This window comes from Rhopalosiphum maidis, chromosome 3 (genome assembly GCF_003676215.2).
Source record: "Rhopalosiphum maidis isolate BTI-1 chromosome 3, ASM367621v3, whole genome shotgun sequence".
Taxonomy (NCBI): domain Eukaryota; kingdom Metazoa; phylum Arthropoda; class Insecta; order Hemiptera; family Aphididae; genus Rhopalosiphum; species Rhopalosiphum maidis.
In genome coordinates, this window is record NC_040879.1 from 61,153,220 (window position 1) to 61,169,276 (window position 16,057).

Consider the following 16,057-nt stretch of genomic DNA (forward strand, 5'->3'; position numbering starts at 1 on the left):
ATGTTGCGAGCAACGCGTATATCCAACATTCCCTACCCAGTCAACCATTGCGGATGTAAATGGATTTGCCCGAGATTCGAAGGTCGTCACGGAGGAATGCGTGAGCTGTTGAAGTATGCGTGGCAAGAAGGGCGAGTTATCAACAGCGAACTGGTTGCCCGTCGAGTGGGGGATTCAGCAGCATGTTTGTCATGTGCACACAGGCGTCGTTAGTACGCACTCCGGGGAAGGCTCGGCAGTGCAAAACATTTCTTTATCGTGACACCACGTAAGACGTAATTTAATAGACCTTTCCGATAAAATATAATTATAATAACTCTATTTTTCTATTTTTTTTTTTTTTAGGTTTAAAGATGCTGTTTAATCATAATATTACATTGGACTTGATGTGTACAATGCAGCTACATTTCAATGATCAAAAAGTCGTGTCAATTTTACCTAATTTTCTTGTCAGCGGCGATGGATTCCACGTGTTGCTGTACATTTAATTACTTCGTGCAACAAGTACATCATACAGGTTTATTGTTTTAATAAATTATCATTATTTGTATATTATATGTTACTCAAAATTTATTTAGAACAAAAAAACATGATATTTTTACTTTAGAACAAAAAAAAGCTTTAAGTGCTTATGATGATTAAAGATTTATTTTGGAAAATGGTGTATTGATATAGCTTGGGGACATTATAAAACAAATATAGATAGAAATAATTTTTTAAATCATCTCAATAGTTCAATACACTGATTAAAAATATAACAAAAAAGATTGAATGTTAGAACGTTCATGTTTTGATTAAATATTTTTAATTTTAATTCTTTATGTCCCCCTCATGGTCTAATAGTGTAAAATCATTTCCAATGATTTTTGGATATTATTTTTGTAATCAATTATAGAAATAATCATTTTTTTAATTATTAATGATAGGTTAAATTTGTGAAAAAATTGTTAAGATTATTTATGCATTTTGTTTTATTACACATCGCATGTTAGATTTATTTTTATTTATTTAATAAGGTATAATAAGGTATATACTCGTATAGTTCTATTTTAATATTAGTATATGAAAATGAATCTATAGTATATAGATTGATATTTTTAGCTCATTACTTTATACATATATTTATTAACGTGTAAATTTAATTCGGGGTGTGAATAAGAGTTTTCCTTTTATGTAAAAAAAAAAATGAGTATACACGACTATGCGTAGAGTATATATTGTTAAAATACAAAAGTGAATTATGAACAATATTTTATTTTAACAAATTAAATATAAGATATATGAACAGTGACAGGATATTGATCGGGTATGCGACTGAGTGCTTTATTTAGTATGTTTTGTTTGTGCTTTCGTATGAGGAATTGTAGGATGTTGCCTATGCTATTAAACAGGGCATAGATTGCATTATCTTATAAAGCATCTCTATATATGACCTTTGATAGTAAATTATTTATATACTTAATCCTAAATAATAATAATAATATTTACTTAGCAATATTTGATATACACAAGTGTTTGTTAAAAAGTATTAACATATTTGCAACTCTCCTTTAAGCAAAGCTTGTGTTGGAGGATATAAAATTTGAGTGCAATACAATACAAATTTAGAAAAAAAAAAATTGTGATTCCATTTTAATTTATAATCAATGGTTAAACTTAAATATTTATTTACGTTAACTTGAAGCAGTGTTATACAGTTGATACAATTTCCATTACATTTTATCGTATGCACACAAATTTTATGATTATTACTAATTAGCTTAGTATTAAAATATATATAGTTGGATTTATTTAGATTAAGTTCAAGTAAGTTGTTGTCAAACCAATTTTTAACATTTTTCAGTATAAGATTAGCATCATAGTATAATGAGCCTACGTTTTTACTGGTTAAAAAAATAACAGTAAAATCTGTATAAATAATCATTTTGGTATTAACTTTTAGATTTAATAATCCATTAATATATATGACAAATAAAAGAGGACCAAGGACAGTGCCTTGAGGAACTCCATGAGATAATAATAATTGATTGCTGAAAGTATTATTGATTTTAATAACTTGTAACCTATTTGATATATATGATTTTATTAAATTATAAATATTGTCTAGAGGCAATAAATAATTAATTAGAATTCCTGCTAGGTACAATTTTTTTAGGAGTATATTATAGTGTACACTATCAAAAGCCTTCTTTATGTCTAGTAAAGTTAAGTTTGCAACCAACATTTCCAATCTGTCTAAACCAAACTTCGATTTATATATACCTTGCATGTTATTTTATTTTTCTTCTATAGCGTTCCGTTTTAACATGGTTCTACGTAAATTCTAATTCGTCAACCACAAATGTTCCAGTTCTTCAGTCAGCTCGATCACACGAGCTTCGTGTTAGGTGCTTCGTAAAAAATGTGTGTTTTTTTCTTCATCCGATTCCGCGTTTTCGATTTCACGGTTTTTTAGATCGAGTTGTTTGCTTAATTCCTAGGTATCTAGGTATATCTTTATTATGAGTTCGATTTTTTTTACGAATAGTTATCAAACTGCACAAATAAAAAGTTTGCAAATTATGACACCCTAATGCATAATAGGATTTTAAGACATTTTCTCTGTGCTCTAAAGAAACATATTAGTGACATTTAATGTGACTCATACATTCAAAATCTTCAAAATATTTTTAAGGCAGTTAAACGCTAATAGCATTACAGAATACAATGTTATATTATTATTTATTACTATAATAGTATAATATATTTATATAATGTGTCTTGTTCCTTCAAATTGTAAACTGTTGATATTTAAATTTACTGAACATATTATTAAAACTCAAATAACACAATAATACAATAAAACCAATACTAAATAATAATACATTATTAGAATTACAAATCACAATAAATTAATTCCATTAAGACGTTTATAACAGTATAAAATATGTACAATAAATAATTAAAGAAATATGAATGTTTTGATTTATAAAAAATATATTTTAGAAGTTTACATATTATTAGATAAAATTATTATGTTTAATTTGTGTCTCTTGCTTACAACAGCTTTCATTAGTGAACTGGACAAGATTTCACTATATGAATTGATTCTTATGTAAAGTTATATTCAAATATGTTTGGTTAATTAATGCAGTAATTTTTATTTTATGCTTAGTACAATATAAATTAAAATATTCAAAACATTTATTATATTGGTAAATCCCAGCCTAACAAATTAACAAATTTTGGACAATTAATAATATAATCTTTTGATCAATATTTTTTATTAATAAAGTATGTTTATTAAAAATAAAATATTTAAAATATTGTTCAGTAACTTAAACAATTTTTAAGGTGCTTTAGATGCATGTTTAGGGCCTCCTCTATCTTTAATTGATATAAAACTATTAATTATACAGCATTCACAGTTAATATCTCAATAAAAATGCTTTGCAATATATTCACAAATATAATACAAATTATTGTCAATAATCGCATTAACAAACATCATAACAAATTGGTAAAATCATTACCTATTTATTTCATTAAGGATATAGAAATTCAAATTTTAAATTTAAAACTTTATATAAGTATTGTTTGTTTTCATTTTTAGTTTTATTAACATTATTTAGATAAAACACAATTTAGACACTTAACTTTCATTTTTTTTCAACCCAACCTAGGTAGGTTATGCTTCCTAGATGTAGATACTTAAATTAATATTCTAGACAAGACTTATTGTATATACACACATTTTATGTTTCACCCAAATTATTATGTTTAGGTATCATTTTTCCAAACTTCATTTTTTTGTACCTACGATAAAAGAGTATGATATATCTAACTAATATTAAATAACAGAATATTTGACAGGCACCAGACTGTGTTATTATAATATTGATAAACATACATTATTATTACATGCATTTTCTTAAAACATAAATTTAAGCCGAATACATAAAAATTATCCAAGAATATACTACTAATAGTAGTATATATTACATTATTTTAAGGCCATTGAATGTAAACAAATTATATAAAATAACTTGTAGGTATTTGTAATAAACTTGAATAAAGTATTCCATATCGGTTATAACAAAATGCATATTGTTTAATTAGTTGTAATTAAAAAATGATTCTTTTATTAAAGATTATATTAATTCTGGCATACATAGTTATATTAACTTTTAATAATTAATACATTGTTCATAATATTATGATCTAAATGGTTTCTGTAAAATGTGCAATACATTTTATAGATTTAATTTTTAAATGTAAATTTTTCAAGTTCTCATTTAAAGTCAATTGGAATTAAAAGTTTAAAAATTGAAAAAAAAACTGCATTGTATATTATATGGCAAAAAATTGATAATGACAGTATATACATATTACCTACCATGTGACAAATTGTGTCCATAAAATCCATAATTTACATATTTTGTAAGTATACAGTTTATTGATATTAATTCCTACAGTAAATTTACTTCTCATAAAAAGTTGAGAGTTAAACTGAGTCATCAGCTGTAGTGAATGAAATGAAGTTCATTTTTTGATTTAATGTTATCAAAACTTTAGAATGATATTACGTCTGTTTAATATCGTCTGTTAAGAGCCTCTGGCATGGCATTGTGTCCTGTAAGCTTAACTTTGTTTGAATAATCAAATGAATAGAATAACATACATAACTTCATACTTATCAATAAATATATTATGTATACTAAATGTACTATGTATACTTTATGTAATATGTACCTATACTGTAAATAACATGCTGAATATGTAATATTATTAGAAAAAATTGTTGCAGCCAAATGACTTTACAATGTTAACACAATTCACTACAAAAGATATCAAATTATTTAGTTTATTTTCAATATCCTTAAGTATTAAAACATAATTAAAAGTTAATATAACTTAAAGCCAAGAAAAACTAAACAGAGGTTTAAATTCTTATTTCTAAATATGTATAAAACAATAAATTAAATATTCTAACAATTGTATAATATGTTTACAATGGCGTAATTTAAAGAAATCAGTTAATACCTACGTATTATAATTTATTTACAAAAAAAAAAATATATATATACTTTGTAATATGTGTATGTTTATTATTTATTATTGTTTATAATTAGTAAAAAATAGAAAGAAAGATTTGTCTGAAAAATTAAACAAAAAACCTCTACTTATCAGTAAGTAGGTACTGAAAAATATGGAATATGATAACTCTAAATTTATTATATTATAATAATTTATGATAGCTAAATAAAAATAACTTTTAATTAATACGTAACTATCTTTTGCATTAAATTTTAATTTATAAACATAATTTTATAAAATTATTACAAATGAAAAAAAAAAAAATGAAAAAAATTAATAACTGAAATTTTTAAAAATTTTAGGATAAAAATAATGTTTTAATATTATATAGGCATTTATATATTGTGTAATCCGGAAAATAATAATTTATCTGTTTAAAAACTATTTTGACATATGGAAATGTATGCTAATTTCTCAATCGTGTTGATCTTATTCATACGATAAAAAAAAAAATTCAATAAATGCTTCAACACTTTTATTCACTCAACTGTTTCCATCGTATTTTAAAGAAAACAATATTAACAAATAAAACACTATAAATACCTCTTTTGTCTCATTGCCTAGTATTTAAATACTGTCTATGTAATAAAAATAACAATAATAAAGATAAAAGAATCTTTAAATTTGTAGAAAAATGTTAAGAAAGTATTTCTATTAATCTTATTTCTTTGCATTAATTTAAATATACAAACTTGGATATATTAGGTAAGGTATATTTTATTACTAAGGATGTCTTTTTTAGATGTCGCCAACTTTGGAGTGATTATCATAGGCTTACGAACTAGTCGCTTCCAGTAATATATTTGTTTAAAATAATATCATTGTCATAAATTTTTTAAATAAAATATAGGTGATTAAAAGAATGGGAGTTGTAGGCAACAGTACATTCAGTATGTTCTCGATTAGACATTAAAAAAAAATTTGTATACTTTATAATGCTATACTAGAAACTCTAAAACTAAATTGCAGATTGCAATTACAGTAATTTAAGTATAACACTTTTATTTGCATTCAAGGACATAAATCAAGAATATATTTTTACATTTTTCTACTAAACATTATTCAACAACTTTAAATAAATCTTTTGCAATTAATAATGCAAATCTTAATTTAAAAACCTTAAAAACCTTTAGAAATTAAATAGATTGAATATTATTTTAGTAATAAATTAAAATATATTATTCAATTTTTGTTAAAATTCTTGTTGACATCTGTGACGAAAAACACACAGTGGCAGTGATGCAATTTTCTGATAAAAATTACACCAACTGTATTCGAAAAGGAGATGGTTCCTTACTTCAATATACCGGCAACAATAATACACAGTATTACTTAGATCCCAGCCGCGATAGACAAACAGCAATTTTCCAATGAAATTTTTCAATGATTATGGTTATGCTGTTCTCTGGTATTCCGTATATCAACTGTTCAATTGAAATTTATATTTATATTTATTATATTCAACGTCAGACGGCTTTTACAAAACGGTACACACAAGCAATATTTAGATAACAGATAAAAGCATATAACAACCTATAAGATGCAAAACTTATACAAACTTTAATATTAAAAAACTGAAAAAATTTATTCTAATGGGAAAAAAAGAGAAAGAAGAAAAAAAATTAATAAAAAACACAAACATGGTGTAAATGAAACGCTACAAGATTTATTTATTTTTAAATGTGAGCCTCTGTATTAGAATCCGCTAAATATGGTTTCATAGTCTATATGATTCTTTGCATCATCCTTAAAAATGGAGCATTACTGGAGAAGTTTAAATTATTGGTGGATATTTAAAAATTACATTGAGGCCTAGTGTTACTAGGAAAACAAAAACTAAGTTCTTCAAGAAGCCATAGGGCATAGACTTGACCTTCTGTAAGACGCTGAATAAAATTGATACCAAAATTATCACGATTGACTCAAAGGAGAAAAAGTCTCAGAGCTTGACATACTGGCACATATGTGACTACTGCCGATGGCCATACATTCCATGAATTTCAGTTAATGTTAGCTGCTGTGTTGTATTGTTGACCGCCGGAATGCAGTGAATAAAAATGATTCGTAGGTCGACATTATTACAGATAGTTAAAATACTTATGTTTATAACCACACAGGGTATTTCAGAATGCAACGTCAATCGGTCATCACCGTTCGGCAGTGTAGTATCAGGATTCACTGATAATGGTCGATAAACTCTAAGACAGATGACACCGCGAAATGCGTCAAAAAGTGCTTTTCGTGACTATCAGAAATGTGTTAAATAGTACTCATTTAAAACATAACATTTATATATGTGACGGCGTACAATATCGAAACCTTCGTCCATTTTGAATGTCCGATAAAATTCCCACTGACACGTTTTACAGTAACGACGGAGCATCATCGTTGGATTCCGCTTACAGGAAAAGTACGCTCGAACAGCGATCAAATTTCTTACGTGGACCTAGCCGACGATTAACTCTTTGTATACTAAACTGTACTGCGCGTTTCAGCGAGTGGAATATCGTGTAAAGCTGTCAACATTATCCCGTTGTTCACTAGAACCGTGAATTGGACATGACAGTTAACGAAGACTACGATAATGTAAACAGGAATATGTAATACTACCGTGTTTCCGACGATTCGTCATTCGTCAGACTCATCAACTACAGGTTAGACAGTCGAGCTGTCCGTGTAAAGGTTACCGATAAACCGTGTCGGATAACTACAAGCCAACAGACAACAACACGCCACAGCAGATACCTTTGATTGATATACGGCACACGTCATTGGGGTCGTTAACAGAATCACACGAGACACGCTTCAAGTGGAGTGCCTTGTTTGATATTATCGACGAATTACCCTTGAGTTTTGACCGGACGATTTTGATTTCCGCCCCGGGGCAATATCGGTTTTCTCCGGATTAATCGCTAGAGGATGACATGACTTGATAAATTTCAACGGTTTCTCCATTTTCAATGCCCGCGTCTTGTAGAGTATTTGATTAAGAACTGCTCGTCAGACAATTCTGAATCTTATTGACGACGTATTTAGCCTTGCTGATTACAAGCAACAAGATCAAATCGACACGAATCATACAGGACTAAAAGGAGATGAAGGAACATGGAAAATTTTCTCTTAAATCATCATGAATCATCATTGTGATGAAATTAAAATGAAACTAAATCGTCCCATGCTTTCATCAATACAAATACAAATGACATCATTTCCAACTTTGCTTAATATGGAATTTTGATAATTATTCGTTAAGAGGAATAACAAGTCATCTCCTTTTAGTTCTATATAATCCGTGTCGATTTAACTTTGTAACTTGTACTCGACAAGGCTAAATTTGTCGTCAATGAGATTCAGAATTGACGGACCAGCGATTCATGAATCAAGTACTGTGCAAAACATGGACATTGAGGATGGAGACACTATTGAAATTTATCAACTGCAGAACGGCGGTGGCCTTATTTTTTTTTTTTAACTATTATTTACTAGTTATTATTTTAGACAATAAAAAAATGTTTTAAATAATACAAGTTTATAATCAACTAGTATAATAGTTGATCATGTAAAAAAAAAAAAGGGAGATTATTCAGTCTAAAAATTAGTAACCGTTACTAATGTTAACAGCTGCAAAAAACCACTTCCTTATAGGTAGCGTAGTATCGGGATTCACTGATAATGGTCGATAAACTCTAAGACAGATGACACCGCGAAATGCGTCAAAAAGTGCTTTTCGTGACTATCAGAAATGTGTTAAATAGTACTCATTTAAAACATAACATTTATATATGTGACGGCTTACAATATCGAAACCTTCGTCCATTTTGAATATCCGATAAAATTCCCACTGACACGTTTTACAGTAACGACGGAGCATCATCGTTGGATTCCGCTTACAGGAAAAGTACGCTCGAACAGCGATCAAATTTCTTACGTGGACCTAGCCGACGATTAACTCTTTGTATACTAAACTGTACTGCGCGTTTCAGCGAGTGGAATATCGTGTAAAGCTGTCAACATTATCCCGTTGTTCACTAGAACCGTGAATTGGACATGACAGTTAACGAAGACTACGATAATGTAAACAGGAATATGTAATACTACCGTGTTTCCGACGATTCGTCATTCGTCAGACTCATCAACTACAGGTTAGACAGTCGAGCTGTCCGTGTAAAGGTTACCGATAAACCGTGTCGGATAACTACAAGCCAACAGACAACAACACGCCACAGCAGATACCTTTGACTTGATATACGGCACACGTCATTGGGGTCGTTAACAGAATCACACGAGACACGCTTCAAGTGGAGTGCCTTGTTTGATATTATCGACGAATTACCCTTGAGTTTTGACCGGACGATTTTGATTTCCGCCCCGGGGCAATATCGGTTTTCTCCGGATTAATCGCTAGAGGATGACATGACTTGATAAATTTCAACGGTTTCTCCATTTTCAATGCCCGCGTTTTGTAGAGTATTTGATTAAGAACTGCTCGTCAGACAATTCTGAATCTTATTGACGACGTATTTAGCCTTGCTGATTACAAGCAACAAGATCAAATCGACACGAATCATACAGGACTAAAAGGAGATGAAGGAACATGGAAAATTTTCTCTTAAATCATCATGAATCATCATTGTGATGAAATTAAAATGAAACTAAATCGTCCCATGCTTTCATCAATACAAATACAAATGACATCATTTCCAACTTTGCTTAATATGGAATTTTGATAATTATTCGTTAAGAGGAATAACAAGTCATCTCCTTTTAGTTCTATATAATCCGTGTCGATTTAACTTTGTAACTTGTACTCGACAAGGCTAAATTTGTCGTCAATGAGATTCAGAATTGACGGACCAGCGATTCATGAATCAAGTACTGTGCAAAACATGGACATTGAGGATGGAGACACTATTGAAATTTATCAACTGCAGAACGGCGGTGGCCTTATTTTTTTTTTTTTAACTATTATTTACTAGTTATTATTTTAGACAATAAAAAAATGTTTTAAATAATACAAGTTTATAATCAACTAGTATAATAGTTGATCATGTAAAAAAAAAAAAGGGAGATTATTCAGTCTAAAAATTAGTAACCGTTACTAATGTTAACAGCTGCAAAAAACCACTTCCTTATAGGTAGCGTAGTATCGGGATTCACTGATAATGGTCGATAAACTCTAAGACAGATGACACCGCGAAATGCGTCAAAAAGTGCTTTTCGTGACTATCAGAAATGTGTTAAATAGTACTCATTTAAAACATAACATTTATATATGTGACGGCTTACAATATCGAAACCTTCGTCCATTTTGAATGTCCGATAAAATTCCCACTGACACGTTTTACAGTAACGACGGAGCATCATCGTTGGATTCCGCTTACAGGAAAAGTACGCTCGAACAGCGATCAAATTTCTTACGTGGACCTAGCCGACGATTAACTCTTTGTATACTAAACTGTACTGCGCGTTTCAGCGAGTGGAATATCGTGTAAAGCTGTCAACATTATCCCGTTGTTCACTAGAACCGTGAATTGGACATGACAGTTAACGAAGACTACGATAATGTAAACAGGAATATGTAATACTACCGTGTTTCCGACGATTCGTCATTCGTCAGACTCATCAACTACAGGTTAGACAGTCGAGCTGTCCGTGTAAAGGTTACCGATAAACCGTGTCGGATAACTACAAGCCAACAGACAACAACACGCCACAGCAGATACCTTTGACTGATATACGGCACACGTCATTGGGGTCGTTAACAGAATCACACGAGACACGCTTCAAGTGGAGTGCCTTGTTTGATATTATCGACGAATTACCCTTGAGTTTTGACCGGACGATTTTGATTTCCGCCCCGGGGCAATATCGGTTTTCTCCGGATTAATCGCTAGAGGATGACATGACTTGATAAATTTCAACGGTTTCTCCATTTTCAATGCCCGCGTTTTGTAGAGTATTTGATTAAGAACTGCTCGTCAGACAATTCTGAATCTTATTGACGACGTATTTAGCCTTGCTGATTACAAGCAACAAGATCAAATCGACACGAATCATACAGGACTAAAAGGAGATGAAGGAACATGGAAAATTTTCTCTTAAATCATCATGAATCATCATTGTGATGAAATTAAAATGAAACTAAATCGTCCCATGCTTTCATCAATACAAATACAAATGACATCATTTCCAACTTTGCTTAATATGGAATTTTGATAATTATTCGTTAAGAGGAATAACAAGTCATCTCCTTTTAGTTCTATATAATCCGTGTCGATTTAACTTTGTAACTTGTACTCGACAAGGCTAAATTTGTCGTCAATGAGATTCAGAATTGACGGACCAGCGATTCATGAATCAAGTACTGTGCAAAACATGGACATTGAGGATGGAGACACTATTGAAATTTATCAACTGCAGAACGGCGGTGGCCTTATTTTTTTTTTTTAACTATTATTTACTAGTTATTATTTTAGACAATAAAAAAATGTTTTAAATAATACAAGTTTATAATCAACTAGTATAATAGTTGATCATGTAAAAAAAAAAAAGGGAGATTATTCAGTCTAAAAATTAGTAACCGTTACTAATGTTAACAGCTGCAAAAAACCACTTCCTTATAGGTAGCGTAGTATCGGGATTCACTGATAATGGTCGATAAACTCTAAGACAGATGACACCGCGAAATGCGTCAAAAAGTGCTTTTCGTGACTATCAGAAATGTGTTAAATAGTACTCATTTAAAACATAACATTTATATATGTGACGGCTTACAATATCGAAACCTTCGTCCATTTTGAATGTCCGATAAAATTCCCACTGACACGTTTTACAGTAACGACGGAGCATCATCGTTGGATTCCGCTTACAGGAAAAGTACGCTCGAACAGCGATCAAATTTCTTACGTGGACCTAGCCGACGATTAACTCTTTGTATACTAAACTGTACTGCGCGTTTCAGCGAGTGGAATATCGTGTAAAGCTGTCAACATTATCCCGTTGTTCACTAGAACCGTGAATTGGACATGACAGTTAACGAAGACTACGATAATGTAAACAGGAATATGTAATACTACCGTGTTTCCGACGATTCGTCATTCGTCAGACTCATCAACTACAGGTTAGACAGTCGAGCTGTCCGTGTAAAGGTTACCGATAAACCGTGTCGGATAACTACAAGCCAACAGACAACAACACGCCACAGCAGATACCTTTGATTGATATACGGCACACGTCATTGGGGTCGTTAACAGAATCACACGAGACACGCTTCAAGTGGAGTGCCTTGTTTGATATTATCGACGAATTACCCTTGAGTTTTGACCGGACGATTTTGATTTCCGCCCCGGGGCAATATCGGTTTTCTCCGGATTAATCGCTAGAGGATGACATGACTTGATAAATTTCAACGGTTTCTCCATTTTCAATGCCCGCGTTTTGTAGAGTATTTGATTAAGAACTGCTCGTCAGACAATTCTGAATCTTATTGACGACGTATTTAGCCTTGCTGATTACAAGCAACAAGATCAAATCGACACGAATCATACAGGACTAAAAGGAGATGAAGGAACATGGAAAATTTTCTCTTAAATCATCATGAATCATCATTGTGGTGAAATTAAAATGAAACTAAATCGTCCCATGCTTTCATCAATACAAATACAAATGACATCATTTCCAACTTTGCTTAATATGGAATTTTGATAATTATTCGTTAAGAGGAATAACAAGTCATCTCCTTTTAGTTCTATATAATCCGTGTCGATTTAACTTTGTAACTTGTACTCGACAAGGCTAAATTTGTCGTCAATAAGATTCAGAATTGACGGACCAGCGATTCATGAATCAAGTACTGTGCAAAACATGGACATTGAGGATGGAGACACTATTGAAATTTATCAACTGCAGAACGGCGGTGGCCTTATTTTTTTTTTTTTAACTATTATTTACTAGTTATTATTTTAGACAATAAAAAAATGTTTTAAATAATACAAGTTTATAATCAACTAGTATAATAGTTGATCATGTAAAAAAAAAAAAGGGAGATTATTCAGTCTAAAAATTAGTAACCGTTACTAATGTTAACAGCTGCAAAAAACCACTTCCTTATAGGTAGCGTAGTATCGGGATTCACTGATAATGGTCGATAAACTCTAAGACAGATGACACCGCGAAATGCGTCAAAAAGTGCTTTTCGTGACTATCAGAAATGTGTTAAATAGTACTCATTTAAAACATAACATTTATATATGTGACGGCTTACAATATCGAAACCTTCGTCCATTTTGAATGTCCGATAAAATTCCCACTGACACGTTTTACAGTAACGACGGAGCATCATCGTTGGATTCCGCTTACAGGAAAAGTACGCTCGAACAGCGATCAAATTTCTTACGTGGACCTAGCCGACGATTAACTCTTTGTATACTAAACTGTACTGCGCGTTTCAGCGAGTGGAATATCGTGTAAAGCTGTCAACATTATCCCGTTGTTCACTAGAACCGTGAATTGGACATGACAGTTAACGAAGACTACGATAATGTAAACAGGAATATGTAATACTACCGTGTTTCCGACGATTCGTCATTCGTCAGACTCATCAACTACAGGTTAGACAGTCGAGCTGTCCGTGTAAAGGTTACCGATAAACCGTGTCGGATAACTACAAGCCAACAGACAACAACACGCCACAGCAGATACCTTTGATTGATATACGGCACACGTCATTGGGGTCGTTAACAGAATCACACGAGACACGCTTCAAGTGGAGTGCCTTGTTTGATATTATCGACGAATTACCCTTGAGTTTTGACCGGACGATTTTGATTTCCGCCCCGGGGCAATATCGGTTTTCTCCGGATTAATCGCTAGAGGATGACATGACTTGATAAATTTCAACGGTTTCTCCATTTTCAATGCCCGCGTCTTGAAGAGTATTTGATTAAGAACTGCTCGTCAGACAATTCTGAATCTTATTGACGACGTATTTAGCCTTGCTGATTACAAGCAACAAGATCAAATCGACACGAATCATACAGGACTAAAAGGAGATGAAGGAACATGGAAAATTTTCTCTTAAATCATCATGAATCATCATTGTGGTGAAATTAAAATGAAACTAAATCGTCCCATGCTTTCATCAATACAAATACAAATGACATCATTTCCAACTTTGCTTAATATGGAATTTTGATAATTATTCGTTAAGAGGAATAACAAGTCATCTCCTTTTAGTTCTATATAATCCGTGTCGATTTAACTTTGTAACTTGTACTCGACAAGGCTAAATTTGTCGTCAATGAGATTCAGAATTGACGGACCAGCGATTCATGAATCAAGTACTGTGCAAAACATGGACATTGAGGATGGAGACACTATTGAAATTTATCAACTGCAGAACGGCGGTGGCCTTATTTTTTTTTTTTTAACTATTATTTACTAGTTATTATTTTAGACAATAAAAAAATGTTTTAAATAATACAAGTTTATAATCAACTAGTATAATAGTTGATCATGTAAAAAAAAAAAAGGGAGATTATTCAGTCTAAAAATTAGTAACCGTTACTAATGTTAACAGCTGCAAAAAACCACTTCCTTATAGGTAGCGTAGTATCGGGATTCACTGATAATGGTCGATAAACTCTAAGACAGATGACACCGCGAAATGCGTCAAAAAGTGCTTTTCGTGACTATCAGAAATGTGTTAAATAGTACTCATTTAAAACATAACATTTATATATGTGACGGCTTACAATATCGAAACCTTCGTCCATTTTGAATGTCCGATAAAATTCCCACTGACACGTTTTACAGTAACGACGGAGCATCATCGTTGGATTCCGCTTACAGGAAAAGTACGCTCGAACAGCGATCAAATTTCTTACGTGGACCTAGCCGACGATTAACTCTTTGTATACTAAACTGTACTGCGCGTTTCAGCGAGTGGAATATCGTGTAAAGCTGTCAACATTATCCCGTTGTTCACTAGAACCGTGAATTGGACATGACAGTTAACGAAGACTACGATAATGTAAACAGGAATATGTAATACTACCGTGTTTCCGACGATTCGTCATTCGTCAGACTCATCAACTACAGGTTAGACAGTCGAGCTGTCCGTGTAAAGGTTACCGATAAACCGTGTCGGATAACTACAAGCCAACAGACAACAACACGCCACAGCAGATACCTTTGATTGATATACGGCACACGTCATTGGGGTCGTTAACAGAATCACACGAGACACGCTTCAAGTGGAGTGCCTTGTTTGATATTATCGACGAATTACCCTTGAGTTTTGACCGGACGATTTTGATTTCCGCCCCGGGGCAATATCGGTTTTCTCCGGATTAATCGCTAGAGGATGACATGACTTGATAAATTTCAACGGTTTCTCCATTTTCAATGCCCGCGTCTTGAAGAGTATTTGATTAAGAACTGCTCGTCAGACAATTCTGAATCTTATTGACGACGTATTTAGCCTTGCTGATTACAAGCAACAAGATCAAATCGACACGAATCATACAGGACTAAAAGGAGATGAAGGAACATGGAAAATTTTCTCTTAAATCATCATGAATCATCATTGTGGTGAAATTAAAATGAAACTAAATCGTCCCATGCTTTCATCAATACAAATACAAATGACATCATTTCCAACTTTGCTTAATATGGAATTTTGATAATTATTCGTTAAGAGGAATAACAAGTCATCTCCTTTTAGTTCTATATAATCCGTGTCGATTTAACTTTGTAACTTGTACTCGACAAGGCTAAATTTGTCGTCAATGAGATTCAGAATTGACGGACCAGCGATTCATGAATCAAGTACTGTGCAAAACATGGACATTGAGGATGGAGACACTATTGAAATTTATCAACTGCAGAACGGCGGTGGCCTTATTTTTTTTTTTTAACTATTATTTACTAGTTATTATTTTAGACAATAAAAAAATGTTTTAAATAATACAAGTTTATAATC

General features: G+C 31.8%; 1 protein-coding gene across 1 annotated transcript in view; it reads left to right on the forward strand.

The window, feature by feature from the left end:
• The window catches only part of LOC113558046 (WD repeat-containing protein 82-like), a 34,743-nt gene continuing 18,686 nt past the window's right edge, over positions 1 to 16,057 (forward strand). The window contains exons 1-2 of the mRNA XM_028188665.1: positions 1 to 184; positions 346 to 478. Coding sequence (XP_028044466.1) covers positions 1 to 184; positions 346 to 478 — 317 coding nt within the window. The remainder of the gene's footprint in view (positions 185 to 345; positions 479 to 16,057) is intronic.